Below are 23,903 nucleotides of genomic sequence, written 5' to 3' on the forward strand. Positions count from 1 at the left end.
CTTTTATCAACACCCTGCACCAGGGTGGTATATTTATTACAAACGGGGAACCTACATTGACATATCAGTATCACCCAAAGTCCAGAGTTTACATTAGAGTTCAGTCTTGGTGGTGGTGTACATTCTTTGGGTTTGAGCAAATGTATAATGACATGTATCCACCATTATAGTGTCATACAGAGTAGCTTCATTGTCCGAAAAATCCTCTGTGCTCCACCTCTTTACCCCTTCCCCTCTCCAGTCCCTGGCAACCACTGATCTCTTACTGTCTCCATAGTTTTGCCTTTTCCAGAATGTCATAGAGTTGGCATTAGGCAGCATGTAGCCTTTTTGGATTGGCTTCTTTTGCAAGGTAATATGCACTTACGTTTCCTCCATGCCTTTTCATGGCTTGATGGCTCATTTCTTTTTAATGCTAAATAATATTCCATTGTCTGGTGGACGTACCAGAGTTTATTTATCCATTCACTTTTTAAAAGACATTGTGGTTGCTTCCAAGTTTTGGCAGTTATGAATCAAGCTACTCTAAACATCTGTGTGCACGTTTTTGTGTGGACGTTAGTGTCAACTCCTTTGGGTAAATACTAAGGAGTGGTAAGAGTATGTTTAGTTATGTTTAGTTTTGTGAGAAACTGCCAAACTATCTTCTAAAGTGGCTCTATCAAGAATTTTGCATGGGCTGTTCCAACGGCCCCCACTTTTTTTCTAGTTAACCTCTACTCTTCCTTAAGACCTCAGCTCAGTTCTCTCTCATTACCTCATTGACTCAGTAATTTCTTCCCATTGCATGCCTTCATAGCACATGTATCTCTCCTTCATAGCACTTACCATATTATATGCACGTATATTATTATCACATTATAAGTGTATGTGATTCTTTAGTGTCTGTCTTTCCCACTAGTTTGTAAGCTGTATGAAAGCATGGATCGTGTTTCATTGTTTGCTCACCATTTTATCCCTAGCACTTGGCACAGTATCTGGCATTTTAGTGAGTATTTATTACATATATATATTGCATGAATGAATGCATACATGACGCATACATGAATAAAGAAATAAATTGCATCAACATTCTTTTTCCGTGATGATTGATAATTACGTTTTGATTTGGCAAGTTTATTTTTCTTGAAGAATTCTACCTAGAGGAAAGAATTGGCAAAACCATTTGAAACTCCGTGTCAGAGGAGATGAGCCACAAAAGTTTTCTAAACCCTAAACCCTGTATCTCTGTGTATATCTACACATGTGTACATCTGCTTATGTATGTTTATGTTTAAGCATTAAAAATAGCATGTTTTCAAGTGAACTAATCAATTTGTGATGGCTGTTGACCAAGCAAAGGAAATTATTAGGTAATTCTTTTGGAGAAGTGTGTTGTGATTAAACAAGAGAGAATTCCTGACTTCCCTTAAGTGCCGTGAATGGTTAAATAATGAAGTGGAAAGTTCTGTTGTTTTTTTAAATCACTACACTAAAACTTTGCTTACATTCTTATAGGCTAAAGGTATACCACACAGTAAGAAATGCATATAATTTAAATCTTAAGACTGGCATGTAGTTTATTTTTGATAATCATTTGATGATTATTTAACCCAAAAAAGAATCTATGGAGCAAAGCATTCATTCAGATCATTCGTTTTTGTGCAACACAGTATCCTTGCAGTAGAAAGTAAATTTCAGAACAAAGATTTTCAACTCAGGGCAGTAATTATTGAATAATGATGCAAGCTATTAATGGAGCCAAAACTCGTTGAAAGTTACACTCTAGGGACACTGATTGTAATACTTCACTTGTTCCGGCCGCATTATATATGCTTTCACATGGCAATATTGATTGAACAGTGAAGATTTATTCTCTGTCATCGTTGGAGTTAAGCAGTCATAGCTAAGAGGAAGTGGGGCACATACAAGAATGGAATGTGATGCTTTCCCTCATGTTTATTTCTATTTTAAGCTTCAGTGACCTAGAGTATTTTTCAAGAAGTTTTATACATAATTAACAATGAGTGACTTCATGTTTGATTATTGATGAGAAAAGAGTAGGGTTGGAAGGAGTGACTGCTATTCAGTGTGTATTTAAACATAGCTCAAAGTAGGGGTCTTATCCCAGAAATTACTTCACAAGCATAACAACATGAGAATAAGATGCCTTCACAGTCTTTTTTACTTTTGGGTTAATCTTTTTTTTTTTAAATGTCTTGTGACATGGCTCCAAAACAAAAGGCACAGCCTAAACCCTTTTATATTTTTTGGGTATCTTTCCTCTGAACTGGGTTCATCCGTAAAACTCTTTCAGTTATCTGGTTAGGGTGCAAAACTTACTTTGCCCCAGTGTTAAAATATCTCAGATTACAGATGGTAAACTAAGACTAAAATAGCAAGCCCACAAACGCTTGTAAATGTTTTCAATTGTTGGCCCTCAGTATGGGCACCCTGGGTGACAGGGGTTTTGTGTTTATTATGCAGTGATGCTGATACCATTTTCTCAAAATGCCTTTTTGGAATGTTTGGGAACTGCATTTAGAACCAGTTCATAAGAGACATAGGAAGCCACGTTCATGGTCACATTTTGCTTTGAGTCTGGCATATATGTGAGTGCCCATGGTGCTACCCTGAGTTTACTATACTTGAAAGGGAGCAAGTGATTTGAATATGTACATCCTAGTATATTAAAGAAAAAGTTTAGTTCTGTTACTTTTTTTCATACCCTATAAATGGAGATAAGTTAGTTACTGACTTATAGATAAATATCTGTCTATCCTGTCAATCTATTCAAACGGCTTTATTGAAGTATAATTGACATACAGAAAACCACACATATTTAGAGTGTACAGCTTGCCAAGTTTTGCCTATGTGTGCACCGTGACACCACAATCATTATAATCAAGTCAGTGAACATGTCCACCCCCTCCCCTGAAGGGGTTATATGCCCTTTGAGAACCTCTCCCTTCGCCATTCATCCCCAACCCCAAACCAAGAATCAATTTGCATTTTCTTCTGTTTTCTGAAAGCATTTCTATACAGTTGATTTTGGTGGATTACACCAGTGAAGCCATGGTGGTAGGTCTTCTCTCTCCCACCTTTTAAAATCAGTTTTGTGGATCTTTTTAAAGAAACAACTTTTAGTTTAATTGATTTTTCTATATTAGTTTTCTATTTCATTGATTTCCATTTTGACTGTTATGATTCTTTCTTCTGCTTGCTTTGGATTTCATTTGCTCTTCTTTTTTCTGTTTGCTGAAGGTGGCAACTAAGGTCATTGATTTGAGAACTCTCTTATTGTCTAATATAAAATTTTTTGTGATACATTCCCCCCTCGTTACTGCTTTTGTGGCATCCCACAGATTATGATTTGTTGTGATTTGCTTTTCATTTAGTTCAAAATACTTTCTAATTTCTCTTTTGTTTTCTTCTTTGACTCATCTGTTATTTAGAAGTGTATTTCTTTCTAAATATTTGGAGAATTTCCAGAAATCTTTTGGTTTTGACTTCCAATGTAATTCTGTAGTCAGATAATATACTTTATATGACTTGAATACTTTTAAATTTATTGAGACTTTGTTTACAGTAGCTGTACCATGTGTTCTTGAGAAGAATGTTGGGTGGTATGTTCTAAAAATGTCAGTCTGATCATGTTGATTGATAGTATTGTTCAACTCCTCCATTTTGCTGATTTTCTGTCAACTTTTGTTCTATCAATTATTAAGAGAGGGACATTGAAATTTCTGCCTGTTAATTATGGCTTTGTCTGTTTCTCCTTGCAGTTCTGTCAGTTCATGTGTTTTGAAGCTCTGCTTTTACAGGTATAAACGTTTGAATTGTTATATCCTTTTGATTAATTCACCCCTCTATCATTATGAAATAACCTTTTTATCCCAGGTAATTTTGTTTTTTGCTGTGAAATCCACTTTGTCTGATATTAAAATATAGCTACTCTAGCCTTCTTTTGATTTGTGTTAGCATTGTTTATCTCCTTCCATCCTTTTATTTTACGTGTCTCGTCTCTCCCCCACCCCCTGCTGCTTTTAATAACTAGTTTTCAGTAATTTGATTAAGATGTGCTTTGGTGTGGTTTTCTTCATGTTCACTGGACTTTTTGGCTCAGTGGGTTTATAGTTTTTTTTTTTTTTAAACCACACCTGGAACATATATTTGGTTACTTGAAATTTTCCTTCTTATTACTAACACTCTTTTAAAAATTTTTAAATTTTATTGAAGTTCAGTTGATTTACAATGTTAGTTTCTGGTGTGCAGCACAGTGCTTCAGTTATACATACACATATCTATTCCTTTTCATATTCTTTTCACTATCGGTTACTATAGGATATTGAATGTAGTTTACTGATGCTCTTTTCATTTTTATTTGTTTTCTTTTCCCCTTGTGTTTCATTTTGGATAGTTTCTACAGCATGTCTTCAAGTGCACTCATCTTTCCTACTGCAATGTCTAATTTGCCATTAATCCTGTCCAGTGAATTTTTCTACTCAGACATTGTAATTTTCATCTCGAAATTCAATTTCAGTCTTTTTTTATATCTGCCATATCTCTACTTTTAAAACATGGAATACAAGTTAAAAAATAACTTTTAGTGCCCTTTTCTGTTAATTTTAACATGTGTCAGTTCTGGGTCACTTTTTTTTTTCTTTGTTATAGGTTATATATTCCTAATTTTTTGCATGCCTGGCAATATTTTATTGGATGCTGGCTTTTGTGAATTTTACCTTATTAGGTCACGTATATTTTTGTATTGCTGTAATTATTCCGGAGCGTTGTTCTGGGATGCAGTTAAATTACTTGGAAACAGGCTGATCCTTTTGAGTCTTTTCGCTTTTCAGATTTGTTTGGCAAGATCAGAGCAAGTTTACTCTAGGGCTAATTATTCCCTTACTACTGAAGCAAGAGCCTTCTAAGAGCTCTATGCAATGCCTCATTAATTAGAGGTTTTCCAGTCTGGCTGGTAGAAACAGGTTTTACTCCCAGCTCTGTGTGAGTGCCAGGCAGTGTCCTCTCTGTAAGCCTCTTGAATGGCTCTTTTTTCCCCTCATCCTCACGTAGTGTTCTTACATATGTGCACCAGCCAGCACTCTTCAGGGTGGACCTCCACACGCCTCCTGAGTTCTGTCAGTGTAGCTTTCTCCTTTCTGACACTTTGCCTTGTGAACTCCAGCAGTCTGGTTTCCCTGGATGCTGAATTCCTCAACTCAGAGGGTCTGCAGAACTTTGCCTGGGTCCACTCCCTGATCCACAACCTGCCTGCTGTCTCAAGGCAGTATGTGGGGGCAATTGTAGGGTTCGTCTCATTTGTTTACTGTCTTTCGGGGATCATGGGACTTTCTTGTCTGATGACTAGTGTCTTGAAAATCATTGTTTGAAATATTTGTGTCTGTTTCTTACGGTCGTTTCAGGCAGGATGGTAAATCTGGGCAGGACTGGAAGTCCTACACACATTGAAAAAAAAAAAACAAACCCAAACTGGTTTGACATAGATAATTAAAGTGATAGTGATTGAGATTTTTATGATTCTCTTTTGCTACTTCTTGCCCCACCCCAGCACCCAATCAGTCCTGGCTGAATGATAACGAACCCCTTGCAATTTTTTTTACTTAGTCTCCAGGTATGGTCTCTCGAATTTAGGTCAAAACTGCCTACCCAACAATTATCTTAACCTCAGTCTGGCAGTCTCCTTTTATTATGGTCAGAAGTTGTTTGGCGATGCCTTCCTTTACTGAACTTGGTTAGTTCAGAAAAACTGCCTACACAGAGCTTCTCCCGGTTTCCAAACTTTTTCCCTCCTAACTCTTCTCTTCCTGCTCATGTGATACATCTGTTCCTTTCTGGTTGTTTATACCAGATGTGGTCAAAATTCTGTCCTTCCAAGTTCATGTATCAAAGTCTCCAGCTCAAGCATGTATCATATTCTTACTAGAAACTTAAAACAGAAACAGAATTTTAGTGCTAATGAGAACCTTACAGTTTATCACTTATACTCGGAGAGATTGAGAGCATATTTCTCAGTCTGTCTAGTAGGTAGCCATTTAAGTTTTGCCTCTCACACAATATTTATTTTCATCCTTGATTATTGTAAACATTCAGATAAAACCTTTTTAAAATGTTTTAAATACATAATATAATTTAGGGATTATTTTGTTAGTGTAACGTCGCATATTCCTTAAGCGGGAACATTCTCATTGGTCATGTTGACAGGGAGAAGAGAAGGCGGAAAAAAATCCAAGTCTCTGTTTACTGAGAGCAAATGTTACATTTGTGCTGTATGGTCACATCAACGTGGATTTTGGCAGAAAATTTCCCATCAGTTTGACAGATTTTACTTGTGATAAATGTACTTCTGGAGGGCTTGCAACAAACCACTCAGTTACGAATGGATATTTCTGAAGTAATCCTTTCTGATTTGTTTTCAGTTCCAGGTTTTTCCCCCTCCCTTGAAACTGTACCCTATCATGATTTAGTTCAAATGTGATGGATGTAGGGATTAGTAGCATATTAGACACATGATCTCATTTTATACCAGTTTCCCTCCTCCTGATTCCACTTAGTAAGACTGTTAAGTTTGTGGTTCTACCTTCTTTCTGAAATTCAAGGGAAGCGTCTATTTAACAAAGCTAGGTGAAAGAATGAATTCTTTATTGTTGACTGTCTCCAAAGCTTACGTTCCAATTGTCAAGTCCTTGAGGGATTAAGTTAAATGCTCATTTTGTATGTTGCTGAAACTGAATTTAGGTGGATGAAAGCAGAAACTGGGAAGAGTTTTAATCTGTGTTGTAGGGCTTATTATGTAAGATGGGAGTACCTAATTTTTTTTCAAGTAATTTAAATAAAGAGAATAAACCTTTTTAATATAAATCCAAGCTGAGAATTCCTCTTACAGAGATCATTAACATATATTTCATGAAATTTTCCTTCTATATTTTTTAAACGCAAACACCATGGGAAAAATCTTCTTGTACGTGCTCACGAGAGTGCATTTTTTTGCTTACTGACTATTTGTGTTTTACAGTTGGTTAGTCAAGTGCTGACTAATGAGCACCTGAAAAGGTCTGTGTCTGATTGGAGTCAGAAAATAAATTCAATAGCTTTTGTGCACAAGTGAAGTCATACAAGCTGAGTTCATGTGAGTGATCAGGGAGGCGTGTGACCTTTGTGCTCCACAGCTCTTGCTCAAATTCTGAAGGTAAACTATGTAAATGACCTAAGATGTCAGTTTAAAAACATCCCTTGGTTTTCATCCAAGGGAACTGTCGAATATGGTAAGATGCCGCCATCTGTACGATGATAAATCACACCGTACCGCAGTCCCGTGCTTGCTAATTACTCTGTGAAGGTATTTTGTGAGCTGGCATGGCAGTGCTGCTTATAGGTCAGAGAATGTTATGAAATGGTTTTGTTCAACTTCTGTGTCCCTCGAGTTTCTAATTAGTACAGCGGGGGTAAGAGTAATACCTACTTTACAGGCTTGTTGTGGGGATTAATTAATTAAAGCAAAGCACTAAGAATAGTGCCTGGCACATAGTAGGTGCTCAGTGAATCTTAATTAGTAGTACTAACAGTAGAGATGTTCTCTCTTTAAGCCTAACTTTCTTTTTGTTTTGTTTTTTCTTTTTAGTATACAAATGATTGATTCATGCCATTCCTTGTTAGATAGTCGCCTCTACAATTTAACAATTAAAAGAGAATCTCATTTATTTCCAATCCTTCCTCCCTGTCCCTCCCTCTCCCTCACAATGCCTCCCGCTCTCTTCCATCCATTGCATTTCTTGGACTCATTGCTGTCTAGCTAGAGCAGTAATAGACTCAGTATGTAAATATTGCTCTATGAACTGTAGTAGTTTAATTAGGAGATAGAATTTGAAGCCATATATCCCAGAAGAGGAAAAGAGACCCATATGTCCCTTTATTTGGTTTCTGCTTTGTGTTTTTATAAAAATTCAGATTAAATTTTGTAGTTCAAATATATTTAAACATTGATTTTTAAAATCAACTTCCTATTTGTTTCTTACTATTTTATTCCTCCACCTAACAACCAGTTAACTGGGGCGAGGGAGAGGTCACTTTCCAACAAACCCCCATGGCCTCTGAATATTTAGGTTCCAGGGGCGTGTATATATAACAGTTCCTTCCTGAATGATCCCCTCACCCCCTAGCACACACACATTTTTTACCCCCAGCACACACACATTTTTTGTTGGCCTCAGGGATGTGGGTAAACTTAACCAGCTAGTCTGGATGGTCCGTGGAATCCATAGAGATTACAGATATTTCTTAGAATATGTTTAAGTAAGTGTCATGACTATGTTTTGAAGGTTGACTGTTAATTTCACTTTTTTGAGGGGGGTGATGTTAATTCTCTCCTAATCTGAATTTTTCTCTGTAGATTTATCTTCTTGGTTTAAAAATTCTTCTATATTCTCTTTTCTTACTAACTTCCTAACCCCCACCCTCTTGCCCTCTGGCTGAATTGGCTGTAAACATATAAATATATATTTTATATATATATATATAAAATACCTGTTATATGCTCTCTTTTTAAAAGATCAGTCCTGTTTTTTCTTTGGCTACTGGTATTTCTTTAGCTGTTGTTGAGTTCTTAGGTGCTCTTATTTCTTTGATATGGGATATTGTTTAAGAGCATTGACTTCGGAGCTTAACAAATCTGGATTACCTTCCATCCTTTAACATTTATGAACCAGGATTCAGTTACATTATATCTATGAGCCTCAGATTCCCCATCTGTCAAATGGGAATAAATAATGGAATACACCCTAAGACTTGTTACATAAACTGAATCTTAAAGTATATGTAAAAATGCTTAGTTAGTATGGTACCTGGAACATAGTTAACCCTCGATAAATGATAATTATAATTACACTTTAGTTGTTGGCATTCATATTATGGCTACCTATCCTTTCTCCTCTCTTAGCATTTCAGCTTTGTGTCCACCAATGTTCTGTCTCAGAGGTTCTTTATGTGATGGGCTGTTCCAGTGGTGGGAAGGGCTATTTATTCAACCTGAGGGAGATCCTATTTAAATTGAGAAATTACCAGCTTCCAGTAGTTTACTCGATAAATGTGAAGCTGCTACAAGGCCCATTAGCTAAGTATCACATAGTGAGTTTGAGGGATTTGGGGGCTGATCAAGGAAAAGAAGGTAGGACCACGAGATGACTGTAGTACACCCTGAGCTTTCTTTGGGTGATGCTTTGACAGATTTGCATGTGGGGGAAGCCCATAATAACTTGAGACCTTCCAGAGACAACAGCAGGAGGTCACTGTCCAGAAGGGGAGGAGGGCAAGGGAGCACCTGGAGGTGAGGAGGATTGGAGATGGAGCATATGTGCCTATAGATGGTGTCATTCAGCAGCACGATGGGGAGTTTTTGGGTCAGAGAGCTCCAGAGGACAACAGCGATGGAGGTCTTTTATAGCTACAGGGGTCATTTTATCTTTGGCAGAAACTGGGTGCAGTTTGACACTGCATGCAAACCAGTCAAGCTGTAAGGGCTGAAAATCTGCTTATTGGGTTTATATTTAAAACAATTGGATGTGTAGAAATTTGAGTTTGGCACCTGTGGGCTTTTAATGGGTCTTAGCTGCTGTAAAGAAGTAGGCAACATAGGGCCAGTATACAGAGGCTATCTTTTACCCATTTATATAACACACCCACAACCTATCTAAGAACCAATCCCTACCTTAGGAAATTCATACTCTCTAATGGGAAATTATGTCCTGTGATAAGTGCTATAATCAAGGTTTACTAAGACATTGGGCGTGACATCAAGAAAGATACTTGCCAGGAATTAAGCAATAAATATATCACTTTTGTGATGTTTCCAGGTTCTTTAAAGCATACTCTAGCTGAGGAAAGCACTCAGCATTGCTGGTGACCGTTAACAGACACCATGCTTCATTGCCTTTTGAGTTTTAAAACTTTGCCACCCTTTCCGTATCTGTGGGTTCCATGTTCCTATTTAGTCACTGTCGGTAGCCTTGGGCCTACATAAAGTTTCATTTCTGCATTTCACGTGAAAGAAAATCCCTCTCTTAACACATTATACTGTGGTATTACTAGAGAGGGAGGAGGTCATGCTAGTACCTTCCTAAAAGAAATGATCACTATTTAAAAACTCAGCTAGGAAGGCACTTGTGTATAGTTTGTGAAGTTTGAGGTGGTCAGAGCTCAATGGATACCTGAAAATGGGGAGACTTTCAACTTGGTAGATCAAGTTTGTACTTAAACTCTTTTTAAAATTTTTAAAATTTTATTTTTATTTTTTAAAATTGATATATAGTTGATTTACAATATTGTGTTAGTTTCAGGTATATAGCAAAGTAATTCATACACATGTATTTTTTCAGATCGTCTTCCATTATGGGTTATTACAAGATACTGAATGTAGTTCCCTGTGCTATACAGTAAATCCTTGTTGCTTAGCTATTTTTTGTACTTAAACTCTTGCACAGATTCACTGTAAGTACTCTAGAGGCAGTCTTTATGAAGCGATTTAGATCCCAGGACAATTTTTTTCTAATGGAAGGGGTGTATATTGCCCTCTGTTTCTTGGTTAAGACACCCCAGGAGCTTGATCCCCTCCTGTGTTACTCTCTAAACCCTTATACTGAAATAAGTGGCCAATTGTCTCTCTCCTGTCCCCTTATGACCCATGGCTAGGGTAGCCAGCCCTGCCTGCAGAAAGGGAAAACCAAGTTTTTCACATCCTGAGGTAAAATGTATATTTTCTACAGAAAGTGTTTCAAAGGAGGATGCAGTTGGAATGATACTACTAGTGCTAACCTGGGAGTGTATTACAGATTAAATAAATCTGTAAACTGAATTGGGAATTCAACCATCACTGAGGACTTCGTTAACAAAATATAGTAGCAGAACTGAGTCCCTGTGTTGCAACAGGGCTCTAAAGGGCCCAGGTGTGTCCAAAACTTCAATAGTATTGATTATGGCCATTCAATAAGTACTTTTGTTTAAAATAAGTAGTACATTGTTAGCAAATAGAATGGTACTTAAAGAGAACTCAGGGAAGATTCTGATGCTGGCACATTAATTTGGGGCTAGAACGCATGACAATACAGTAAGTGAAATTCTATAAATGTTGAAGCACATCTCTATTTATAATCAGTGATCTACTGATTATAAATCTTTCTGTCAGTTGCATAGTAACGTTTCTCAACCTTCCCAATCCCTAATTGGCTAACCTGTTATGAAACCAAATTACTCAGCAGTGAGGAAAATAGAAATTTGAACAAATGCTATTAAAATGAGTTCAGAACTTCTCAAATTTAGCCTGTATAACTTGGACTTTCTCTGTTTTATCAAAGAGTACCTTTCACACTCTGAGTGTTACTAGCAAGTTTAAGATGGCTGGAGTATTACATGCAGAGATGTATATGTATCTCTTACTGATTTTAGGACCCCCCAGGAAAGAACTCGATTTTGCTGCTCAGAAGCCTTTGCTGGTATCAGCAAAGTCAAAAAATTGTAGAAGAGGTTAATAGCCCATCATATTTTCCAGCTTTACACAGCGTCTGATCTATATATATTGATGGACAGGAGACACTACCGTTGTCTTAAAGTCTAGGTGAAAAGGAAAAAAAAATGTTTTTCACATCAAAATCTTTTGACTGAAAAATGTCTGTGATGTTGCAATACTAAAAAAAAAAAAGAAGAAAGTTTGAATTATCTGTTTGACCTGTACGTGTCTAAGGGCCATTATGTTAGTTCTTGAGTTGCCCATAATTTTTCAGGCAAAGGGACATACAGATAATTTTTTATATTGTAGTTGATAAAATTGTTGCATACAAGGCTTCAGAGCTAAGTATACTTACTGGTATATTTGTAGTTCTTAACTGCACCTCAGTTAATTCGAATATGTGAGGACTCCATTGTGAAAAACACTGCTAGAGTGGAAAAAATTTGAAGTCTATCAGAATAAACACTAATAGAATTGTTGCTTTCCCTAAAATCATAAAAAAGAATTTCAAACTACTTGATAAATTGTTATGATAGTATTTTTAAAACATGGTGACATAAATGAAAATTTTCTGCAATGTGTTATCTTAATTTTGGCAGAATTTCTGTCACTATCTTCAGATGGGATTCCTTACCTAAATTGAAACCAAGTTAAAAACGCTTTAAGGAACGCTATAGGACAGAAGCTTTAAAGGGGTGATTACTACTCAGCACAGAGCCTGAAGTTAATGGGGAAAAAATTGAAGGTTACCAAATTTAATAATTTTTTGTTAATCCGAAATTCTTTGAAAGAGCCTTTTGAAGTTTTCTGAAATTTTAAATCTTTTTTTTGTCTACCGAATAATAATCATGCTTTGCTTACATTTAAAAATGTTATATATTTGCTACAATTAGTTATTTTGAATGTCCTTCCTGTATGAGTCCACGTAAACTAGTTTTCCTTTGGGGAGAAGGTTGTCCACTTTCACTTTGGAAACCATTTTTACTAGTTGCACCTTTGGAAACCTGTGTTCCAGGAGCTAAACAATTGCCGAACAAACGAACTTGTAGACGACAGCCTGTTCCTGAATTGAGAATTGTTTGCAAATTCAAGAATATTAGTTAAAAGTACTAACAGTGAAATTAACTTAAATTGTTGGTTGACTCTTATGTATCTTTTCTTACAAAAAGTATGTCGTAATAATACCTTATTTGCAACTCAGTTATAATTTTCAGTTTTGGGTGAGTCCTACTCTGGAATCTTTAGAGGAGTGAATTATTTTGTTTTGTCGGATTGATTTTACGGCTACATCAGAAAACTAAATGATGTGGTTATTTATAAAGGCTACTTGAGGTCGATACCCAGCAAGTCATTGTGAGGTGAAATATCTCCAGAGTGATAATGATAGCCATTTAGAGGTTATTTGTGTGTTATAAAGATAGTAATCACAACAACAGATATTAAATTACTCTAGTGAATACAAACAACAATCATATGTCTGGGTACCGTTGCTTCAGTAATAAGCATAATTTTAAACAAAATTATATATAGTAACTGCTTTTTCTCTATTCCTGTGGCTACCATCCTAGTCTAAGCTCTGATCACCTCACAACTAGATCTGTCTCTCTCTCTTCCTCCCCTCTGTTTGCATCTCCAGTGCAGTAAATCATGACAGGTTTGAGTGCAACTTTGTGTTAGAAACAGTGCAAAAAACTGAGGCTACAGTGGGGACCAAGAGAGGCCTAGTCCTTACTGCAGTGAATTCACAGTATAGCAAGGAAGACCGGCACTCATAGGGAATTATAATTTGATCATTGGAATGTGTTACAAAAGGACCAGCTCAAGGTCAACTGAGACCAGGAAGGATGAGCAGGAGAAGGTTAGATGAAGAAGGTGGGGGCATGGGATTGAGCTCTCGAAGCTGACCAGAGTATATACATGGCAAGACCAAGACTGAAAAAGAACTTGAACTCTAACCAGTATTATTACATCTGATGAAGACACTTGCAGACAGATTTCAGACTGTAGAGGGAGGTTTTAGAGTTTGGATTCTACTCAGACCCAAATGTTAATCCTAACTATGTGATTTATTATCCTTGTGCATTTAGGCAAATGACTTAATGACTGCAAACCTTGATTTCCTGACCTGCAAAATAGGACAGTGAATTCCTGTATCATAGGATTGCTGTGAGGATTCAAACGAGGCACTGCACGTGAAGCTCTTCGCATAGTGTATGGCATGTAATAAGTGCTCAGTAAATGGTCGCTAGTCTTTAGGTAGAATAGATCAAACTTGCTGATCTCTGCAAGCCGCCTTTTTAGCCTTTGATTCCTTCCTCAATCTATCCAGAATATTACAGTTTACAACCCTTCTCTGAAATTCTAAAATCTGAAAGCTCTGAAAACAGAATTTTGTCATTTGGCCACGAAACCCAACTTGCCTTGAGGTGGTATATAATCTTTACTTACCCTGTTTTGTGGAGTATCATCTATGTTTCCCTGCTAACCTTGAATGCATTTGATTTAGGGTGCTACCCCAGATCCTGCTGAGTGTGTTTCATAATATATGGTACACATGCCATATTCCTTTCTAAATTATGAATCACTCTGAATTCCAAAACACATCTGGCTTCAAGGGTTTCAGATAAGTGATTGTGGACCTGTACCACCCCAAGTCATCTTTGTAAAATACCATCTTCATGTCTCCCTCTAAATCAGGAAATCATAAGGACCTCAGTGATTGTCAGACTCAGTCTGGACTGCGCCTTGTGGTTTTCAAGACTGTCTTTCATCTGCCCCCACTATCAACTGAAAAAAAATACACAACTTAAAAGTTGAGAATTATGTTTTATTTGGTGGATTTTCTGAGGACTTAAGCCCCGAACACAGCCTCTCAGATTCCTCTGAGCAACTGCTCTGACGAGGTAAGGGAGAAGCCAGGATATAAAGGAGTTTTGCAATAAAAACCAGGGAGTCAGAACATCAAAAGATGACTGTTAGTTAAAGAACACCAGACATCTCAAGTTAATGCATCTAGTGCTTTTCTATGTATGGGAAGATGCAAGAGTTTGGGCTCACTGAAATCTCTCTTTTGATAAGCACCTGAACTATTAGGGTCAGTGTCCTGCTTTTCTCCATCCTGAATCCCCTCAGGGTGCACTGTCGGGGGTGGCTGCTGTGGCTGCTGGCTTAACATCCTGTGTCTAGAGATCCGGCAGGCGATATTTCTCATCCATACCACCCTACATAGTCAAAATTTCATCCCCTCCAACTTGAACCCTTTGTTTCATAAGGCTGCTTCCTTAAAGTAAAGTGAAGTGTTAACACTGCTCCCTGTCTCACTTCCTTTTCTTCCCCTCTTTCTGGCTATTGACATCCTACCCAGCAATTAGGGCACAGTTCTTTATAGTTCCTTACTGAAGCTGTATTTATTTCTTCTCTGAATTCCTGTTGTACTTAAATTCATTTATTCACCAAATTTTTGAGCAGATACTGTGTGCCAGCTACTGTTCTAAATGTTAGAGATCCACAAGTGATTGACAGGTAAATGAAGGGCTGTGCTGTTAAGGGAACTCGTGTTCTGGAAACTAGAGCACAGATAAGTAAATAGCTAGTGAACCAGACAACTTCAGGCAGTGGTTCGTGCTGTGAAGACAAAAAGACAGGACATGTGATGGTGCCTGTGGTGGAGGAAGAGCAGCATACCTCAGCGTCTCCTGCGTGGTTACTTCTCACTCCTTGATTAGATCATCAGTGCCTTAAGGGCAGAATCATATCTTAAACTTCTCTGTGCCACAAAGTGTTGAGCATACGATGGGTTTTCAGACATTAATGTTTGGTTGGGACATCTGTCTTTTTTTTTTTTTAAAAAAAAAAGCAGAAGGTAAAAATTTAGTTATTAAATATTGAGCCCCACTTGGCTAACTCATTGATCTAAGAGTATCTTTTATGTACAAAGTACTGTGCTGGGTAAAGCTAGCTTTCTTTTCATTTCTATTGCTTTTTAGTCATAGGATAAGAAAGAACTTTCATGTCCCAACAGTGTTCCCATTGGAAATGGTTTAGTACTGGCAGAAGAAGTTATGTTACTGAATGCAAGTTCATGTGCCCGATGCAAAAGTGAGGCCAAACAAACAGAAATGTCAGAGTTTGGAGCAGAGAAAGGTTTACTGCAGGGCCGAGCAAGGAGGACAGGGTGGCTCGTGCCCCAGAAGGGCTTCAGCTGAGCATTTGTAAAAGCCAGCTGAGGGAGGGGCGTCCCAGGATATGTGATCAGCTTGTGCACAGTCCTCTGGTTGGTTGACGGTGAGGGAACAGGGCGGTCAACACTATCAACCCCTAGGCGCCAGAAGGTCTGGGGGCCAGGTGCTCTCCATCATCAAGTAGTTAATTTATTCCCTTTGGTGGTGGTTTTTAGCATCTGAAAAACTCAGGAAATATACATGAGATACTATTATCTGGCTACTTCAGAGAGGAACTGCAGCAGAGGAGATGGGGGAGGGGTCTGTCCCAGGAAAGCTCCATAAGGGTCCTGCTCAGTTACGATTACTACTCAGAAAAACCTGGATGATTCCTGCAATCGTTTCTGATTAATTCAGGTACTTCCTCGAACTCATTAGTGTGAATGTTTTTTAAGACCTGAGCGGCAAACATACGTTTCTTGAAGGCTTCACCCCACTCCTTAACACTGAACGTTTTCGTTACACAGAAGAGACAGCTGGATTCCTGTAGCTCTTGGCATTTAAAGATTGAAGTTCATGGCAAGACAATTAATTTAAGCTTGAGCAGAACTTGTTGTGACAGATTTCTGAAACTTATCCAGTGAACTAACATGGTCTTCTGCTTCATGAAGAAAAAGGAAGCCCAATGCTGTGATGTCATTTCTAATTTCTGGTAGATACACATTTTGTTCTTTATATTGAAAGAGCATCTTGAGAAGCAAATCCCAGAAGGAAGTTTTTTCTTGTCGCAAAAATTGTGGAAATTTGATTTGTAATAGCCAAGTACTCTGCAAGGGGGTGGAGGTGGTGTGTGTTAAAATTTGAGGCTTTTGATTTGACAGTACTTCTGAGATGGTGTCCTTTTGGTTACAAAAATAGAAAAGTATTGTTCTGTTAAAATGATGAGATGGACAATTTGAGATGCTCACAATAGCAAAGTAAGGTGGAGAATTGGAACTTAATGCCTGTAACTTCATCTTCTCAACTGCTAGGATTTTGCCCTTTGAGGGCAGGCCCACGTCTCTTTAAATCCCAGTGCCAAGCACACTGCCAGTTAATCTATCATCTATTTGTAAGTGCTCATAGTGGTGAAAGAGTACAGTGACATGTGAGTGTCAGGAAATGACCTTTACTGTTAGAAAGGAGATGAAAGCACGTTTTGGAGTAATTTTAAATGCAGGCAGTAATAGTTCAGTGATTTTGAAAGCCCAAATTTGTTTTCCTCCTATCTTCTTAGAATCAAACCTCTGTCTGCGTTGATCTCAGTTATAAAATCAGATTACATATAGCTTTCTTGGTGAAACAAACACAGTGGAGAGGTGCTCAACTAAAGCAGTCTTTATAGTAAAGTATTTGAATGCTTGAACACAATGTTCAGCTTGGTTGCCAGGTGGTGAAATAGTCTTGCATTGTCTTGATTGGTCTTACTGATTTGTAAAGTTCAGGGTGAATCCAGGATCTGAAAAGTTGGAAGGCACCCCTTTGAAGAATAACTACTTCCTTCTATGACCGCTGCTGATCTGAGAAAGTATTGGTCAGGGATGTCACCCAGAGATTTCAAACCCTGGATCAGTGGTTGAGATGGATGGCCTTTCTTAAAGGCCCTTCTTCCTTAGAAAGTATGTGGAGGTGATAATAGAGTACCACCCAATCAGCGCTCTCAGAATTTCTCTGTTGTGATTGTTCTTTCCTTCATTGGGTCTTCAATCAGACTAAAACCTCCAAAAAGGAAGAGCACATACTTATCTTGCTTATCATTGTATTCCTAGTGCCCAGCACTGAACAGGTGCGTAGTAGATGCTCAAATATTTGTTCAATGGAATTGAACATGCTTATCTGGAACATACTGCCCCGGTCCTTCTTAGAGAGCAAGAAACTTAAGCTGGGTAAATAACTGGGCCTTCATCTTCATTGTGATGGTCAACTTACTTGCTTTCTCTAAAAGAGAAGAAAATAGTCAAATAGTGTTGCGAAGTTCTTGAGTTGATGGTAAGACTTTTGAATTATATGCAATTTAGTTGTCTAATTTCTGTGGTACTAGAGTAATTGCAAGATATTTATAAAACATTGTATTGCCATGTAACATTAGCCAGAAGAGAGCTGAATCTTTACATCTTGCTGTTTTTGTTAATTTCTGCCTGATTGAGAGAATTAAAACTTAATTTTCTTGCAGTAATGACTCCTGCATTTCAATCAGAACTTCAGCATTTAGAGTTTATAAGTAAATCAGCCATTTTTCTTATTCTTAAGGGACTGAAACTGGAGTGAAACTTTTATAATTATGCAATACTCATATAGTACTGTAGTAAGTTATATTTAATATAACTGATCATAAATGAAGTTTAATAAACTCTAATTGCTTGACTAATTCAAAAGCGTATTGCTTTTCCAGAGTTGATTTTAATGAAAATATACGGTCACTATGCTTATTGGCGTAATATGCCCTCACCCTAATGACCATTATCGTTAGATTTGCACAATAAAAATGTACTAAAATGACTTTAATCAGTGCTTTTAATTCAAGGGTGTGACTCTAATAAACATTTTGGGGGTCATTTTGCTTTTTTGTTTTTTTTTCTGTTTTAACTCCATAAGTAGCTCTATAATTTGTACACAGGAGTAAAATCCATAACGTTGGCTTACAAGTGGTGTGAGGGACAGCTGCGTGCACCTAGACAAATTACATCCAGACAAAACTGGAGAGCTTGTCCCTGTAGAACATCATTATAAATGAGAATGTATCTTAATACAGCCATTTGAAAATATGTTTTAAAGGTCAGTTCACGTAAAAATGACTGTGTTTTAATCTTGTCAAAGAAAGCTCTTTATGGCTCTCTGAACTTTTTCCTTGTTCGTGGTGGTTTTGTCATTATTCTCCTCTTGTACCTTTTTGTTTGAATAATGTATAAACATAGTTGTATGGCAGAAATCATTTATTTTCTATTGCAGAGAATTTAAGTGTAATTTATACAATAATTTCAATGTATTTTTACTGTGCAGTGGCCCCAAATTGCCCCTTCTCCAACTCAAACTCTTCAAATGTCCTTAAAGATTTTCCTTTCCAGTAGACTACATTTGTCTCTTTTTTTTTTCCTGAACAGTGATAAAGAAGAGTTCTAAGTAATAGTATCAAGAAAATATTTATGAAAGCAGATTTTTTTCATGAGGGAAATCTACAAGAAAATATCTGTATCAGTCAAATGTGCATAGTTATCTAGGATATACTCTCTGGAGTTGAGTGAAACTTATACGTCAAGAAATCATAAAGAGGGTGTTTTTCTTTATGGTTCTCTATCACAAATCATTCAGATCATTTCTTATATGAAAATAATTTCCTATGTCTTAAAGTGCTCTATCATTCTTGAAGATGCCTTTTGAGGGGGAAAAATGTAAGAAGACACTAAAGAAAGCATAATTCTCCATTTTTGACCAGGGTTCCACATTTGGTTTATTAATAACCAAACTTTAAACTCAAGGGAAGCTCTGGAAATAGAAGCATGTCTAGCTGGGTGGGCATTTCCAGCGGGTGCACAAACTGGACATAATGAGGAATGCAATGGGAAAGGATTTCCATTTTTCCCATAGCATGTTGATCATGAGGGAAGAAGTAGAAGATAGCCTAGGGCTGAATAATGCAGGGCTTTGAATGCCATATTAAGGATGCTAATCTTTATTCAGTAGGTACCCAGGAGCCAGTGAATACAAATGGGCATGTGATAATCATGATTGTTACTGAGTTCTGTGTGCCAAGCACTACTCTAGTCATTAGGGGTACATCCCTGAACCAAACAGATGAAAATCTCTATTCTCATGGAGGTCACATTTTCAATGGGAGAAACATACCAAAAAAAATTACAGATTATGCTAGAAGGTGGTAAGTGCTATGTGCTATGGAAAAAAGGAAAAGTAGAGCATGTAAAGGCAGGTCAGGAGTGTGTGGAGGAGGTGGGTGTTTGCACTTACATAGGGTGGACAGGGTAGGTCCCGCTGAGCAGAAACTTGCAAGGGGAGGCAGTCAGTGATGGAGAAAGCCATCTGGCTAATGGAAGAGAGCATTCCAGGCAGAGGGGAGATGGCTTATTGCATCAGTGAGGAACAGTGAGGTGGTTGGTGTTCCTGGAGTTGAGTGACTGAAAGAGACTGTAGCAGGAGATGAGGTCAGAGGGACAGGGAGAGCGTGCACAAACATAGGGCCTTGCTGGCCATTGTCAGGATTTTTGACTTTCACTCGGAGTGAGGATAGAGCGCCACTGAAAAGTTTTGAGCAGCGTAGTGACACCATCTGACTTTAGTTTTAACGGTGTCACTTTGTCGGCGTGTTCAGAATGAACTCTAGCAGGGTAGAGGTGGAAGCAGGGAGAGAGGTTAGGAGGTTTTTTTCGAGGTAAGAGATGATGTGATGGTGGCTTGAACCAGATCTTTGCTTTAAAAAGATGACTTCGACAATGAGGAGAGAATCATAGTAGAGGTAATTATTCGGAGGCTCTTGACAGTGATTAGAATCTAAACTGAGATGGTTTGTGTGGGAACAAATAAGAAACTGCAGAAAGATCATCATGGAACTTGACAGCTGCTTGGCTGTCGGGAATTAAGGAGAGGGAGGAGACCAAGGTGACATGGAAGTCATGAAACCGGATAAGTGGAATGCAGATGGCGTCATTAACATAAATGTCACCCTCCTTTTTGAAAGTCTGACTTGTCCCTCTCTGACAACAGTTTGCCTCCTTTGTGCTCATGTAGTGTTTCCATTGGGTTATTAATTATGTACCCACTTTTTCCTACTACATTTTCCCTCCTATTCCCCACCTAGAAAGCTGAGAGAAGAGCTCTGATTCTTATATTTGTGGTGGTATTAAGGTAAAATGAGGAAGGTGAAATTTAAGAATTATGAAAGAGCATGGAATCTAAATTTATATATAGTTTATATATGAAGAATAGCCACTTGAAGAACATTAGTGTATATTGGTCAAAGTGAGTTCAGTAGATGATACGGAAGATGCATTAGGGAAGGACTGTGGTTGCCAGGGGAATGCTCTTTGGGGTGATGCTTGACCTCTGCCCCCCCCCCCCCGCCCCCGGTAATGATGGCAAAAGGCAGTTACCCAAAGGAAAGCGAAACTGATGGTGATTGGGGTATCCATGAATTTGAGATTACCTTGAACTGGTTCAATTCAGTAATTCAACACTAACAGGCTACAGCCTGATTAACCAACTAAAGATGCTGTGTTTTGACTAAGAGTTAGTATTTACTGACAGCCAGTTCTGTGATCCTTGGGCAGGTCACCAAGCCTCTTCAAGCTTCAGTTTCATCATTCATAAACTGAGAGGTTTTCACCAGATAATTTCAAATTTCATCTGACTTCAATAGTGTCTAACCCCATACTGTGGGATTTAATATGGACCAAAAATATGTTTATTTAAAAAAAAAAAGAGTAAGGATGGGAGAAGAGAAGAAAACTCATCTCTTCATATAAGACAAGGTGGAAATATTGCTAGCAGTACTTTTTTTTCCGGTTTCTGTCCCCCATGATTAAATTCTCAGCATATATTCAATTGAGATACAGATTTAAAGCATTCTAGACATATGGGTACCTTAACTTAGAGAATTTGACTAAATTGAATCCTATTTTCCCTACATTTACATTCTCACTTTGAAGGTGTGTTTCCAATTCTGAGTTTATAATCCCAAAGGATGGGAAGGAAAGAAAAGCAGGGGTTGCTTGAAGAACTGTATAATCTGATAATAACACAGGGGACAGGTACATATCTGGATGGTAGCAGGGTAGTTGAGGCAGTTTTGAGACTTTGACATTTCTCACTCTGGTTTTACATTATAGGAAATGTCAAAGCTTGCATTATGCATGGAACAGGTTTCTGTACCCCACTGGGAAAATTAAAGAGAAATTATCAGGTAGAGATAGTCCTAGGGTAAATTGATCTTTCTTAAAATGGCTTCAGTTCTGATATAAATAATCCCCTCCTTTTCTTTTTTCTAGACAATAAAGATTGATTGGGGTTTGTGTTAGCAGGATGAGATGAAGACATAGTACAAAGATATAGAAGGGTAGATCCCTGAGGGAACTGATGGATTGAAAGTAGGACAAGAACTCCACATATAATAGTATATTTGTCCCCACTGACTGAGGGGAGGATGATCTTTAATGGCATTTGGTTGGTGGTATTTGAAGACAATTTTATAAGACCCTGAGACCAAATAATTGTCACTTAAAACTCTTCATGGAATTCTCCCCACCAGTGAGAAGACCATATTTTTCTTAGTAAAAAGGGATTTGAGCATGCATGATGTACGTCATTCAGCTTCTGTTGTAGGAAATAAATGTATAGGATGTGGCAGAAGGGTTAATTTCAGTTCCTAACAGGCAGTTTAAAAAAATCTGATTTTTTTTTCCTAATCACATCTCTTAACTAGCACTTGAACATAGTTCAACATACTTATAACATAAAAAAAAACATACTTATAACATAATAATAACTGCTTTCATGCTGAGCGTATGTTATTGTGAGATCTTGAAGTATCTTCTGAATCTTGGAAGATGACTAAGTTGTTAGCTGTTTGTTTTGCTTACTTCAATATTGCAGTACTCAATCCTGCAAATATTGGTGCCCCTATATGCTATGTGGTTGTTTTATTAACTACTGTAGTCTATTAACTGGGATATACCATTTCCAAAGATTCTCAGCATTAGAAGTAGAAAAACCACATGCAAAGAAAAAAAAGTTTTGGCATTTTTTGAGAAATGGGCATATATTAACAGAATTAGTAAGTTCCGTTTTATCTAGAATATTTATAAAGGTGTTCCTTAAGTATCTATCAGATGCAACTGAGTTCTAGACTGAGCTGTTTCATTATATTTCATTACTGTTAAATGTGACATTTTCCCTATGTTCATGTTTTTAAAAAAATTATGTGTCTTAAAAATATGATTATTCATGCCGTAACTTTGAAAAATCTTGATAGGGCTTATGACTTTGCTGTATCTTTTCTCACGTTTGAACACTGGTAGTGATGTCTGATCCAAATCTGACTTTGGGACCTTGGGAGCCATCTTCAAAAACAGACACCCCTCTCCACCAAACCTTCATTTTTAATCCTTAAAAAGTTGTTTTTTTTCTTTTGCAAAGAATGTATGTGTTTGTATATTTAACTTTCGAATTCTTTTTGACTACTTTTAGTTGATAAAATAAACAAGAATCATTCAATTATTTTCTTGTTGGATCGGTGAATTTCTCTTATCTGACAGGTATTTTTTTTCTTTTGATTTTAATAGAACATTCAAATAAAAACCTTGGCAGATGACGTGGTAAGGTGGATTATTAGCATGTTATTACATTACTTATGCATGTTGCCTTTTTATTAAAGTGGGTGGACATAAAAGCATTGATATATGTAAGATGTAAAATGTCTGGATGTTTACAAAGTACAGTAGATTGAAGAATTGCCAATAGAGTGACTTCTCGTGTTTTGAATATTAACATAAACAGTTGTACGAGATCTCAACAAAATTTTGATATTATTGCCCTGATATATACCTCAACCAATTTTAAAAAAATCTATGTAAAATCTAGCTCTGGAAAACACAAATGTTTCCTTTCTCAATAGCCATGTAAATTGACTCTGAATCTGTTACACATTAATATTAATAGTGAATGAAATTAATTTCAAATAGAAAGGAAGTTAAGTTCATTATGTTAGAAATGTGCTATTAAATTTAAATTCCTCAAGTATTTTTGAGGTGAGTCTATCATCGTAAAACTTATTAAAAGTTATGGGCTTAAAATTTAAATGTGCCCTTTTATAGCTAAACTTTTAAAAAATGGTATTTTAAGCAGTGTCTTTTTTTTTTCTTTGCGACATTACCAATCTACAAATAATGTAGAGTATTGTTTGTGATTTAAGGAGGTGAAAGTGTATGGCTTAACTTTATTTTCTTATCAAGATAGAGCTGAAAGCGAAAGTCAGTTTTCTAGGTTGAAGTGAAGGGCGTAGTGGAAGATCAAATATATATGTAAATAATGCTACTCAGTAAAAAAAAGCTAGCAGTGCAAAAGTAAATATTAAGTGATATGAAAGGAAAGGAACAGAGATATGTTCATTTAATGGCCGATTGCATATTTAAATGCTTTTATGTCCACCATATCTGTAAGTGAAATTTGACTCTTGGTTATGTACTCAGCTTATTTGGGAT

The 23,903-nt window shown here is 37.2% G+C and overlaps 1 protein-coding gene across 4 annotated transcripts in view; it reads left to right on the forward strand.

The window, feature by feature from the left end:
- DIAPH2 (diaphanous related formin 2) overlaps positions 1-23,903 on the forward strand; it is a 784,101-nt gene that overhangs the window by 26,122 nt on the left and 734,076 nt on the right. For all 4 annotated transcript variants that reach the window (XM_072956799.1, XM_072956800.1, XM_072956797.1 and 1 more), the window contains exon 2: positions 22,986-23,018. In XM_072956799.1, the coding sequence (XP_072812900.1) occupies positions 22,986-23,018 (33 nt within the window). The remainder of the gene's footprint in view (positions 1-22,985; positions 23,019-23,903) is intronic.

The sequence above is a fragment of the Vicugna pacos genome, chromosome X (assembly GCF_048564905.1).
Source record: "Vicugna pacos chromosome X, VicPac4, whole genome shotgun sequence".
NCBI lineage: Eukaryota > Metazoa > Chordata > Mammalia > Artiodactyla > Camelidae > Vicugna > Vicugna pacos.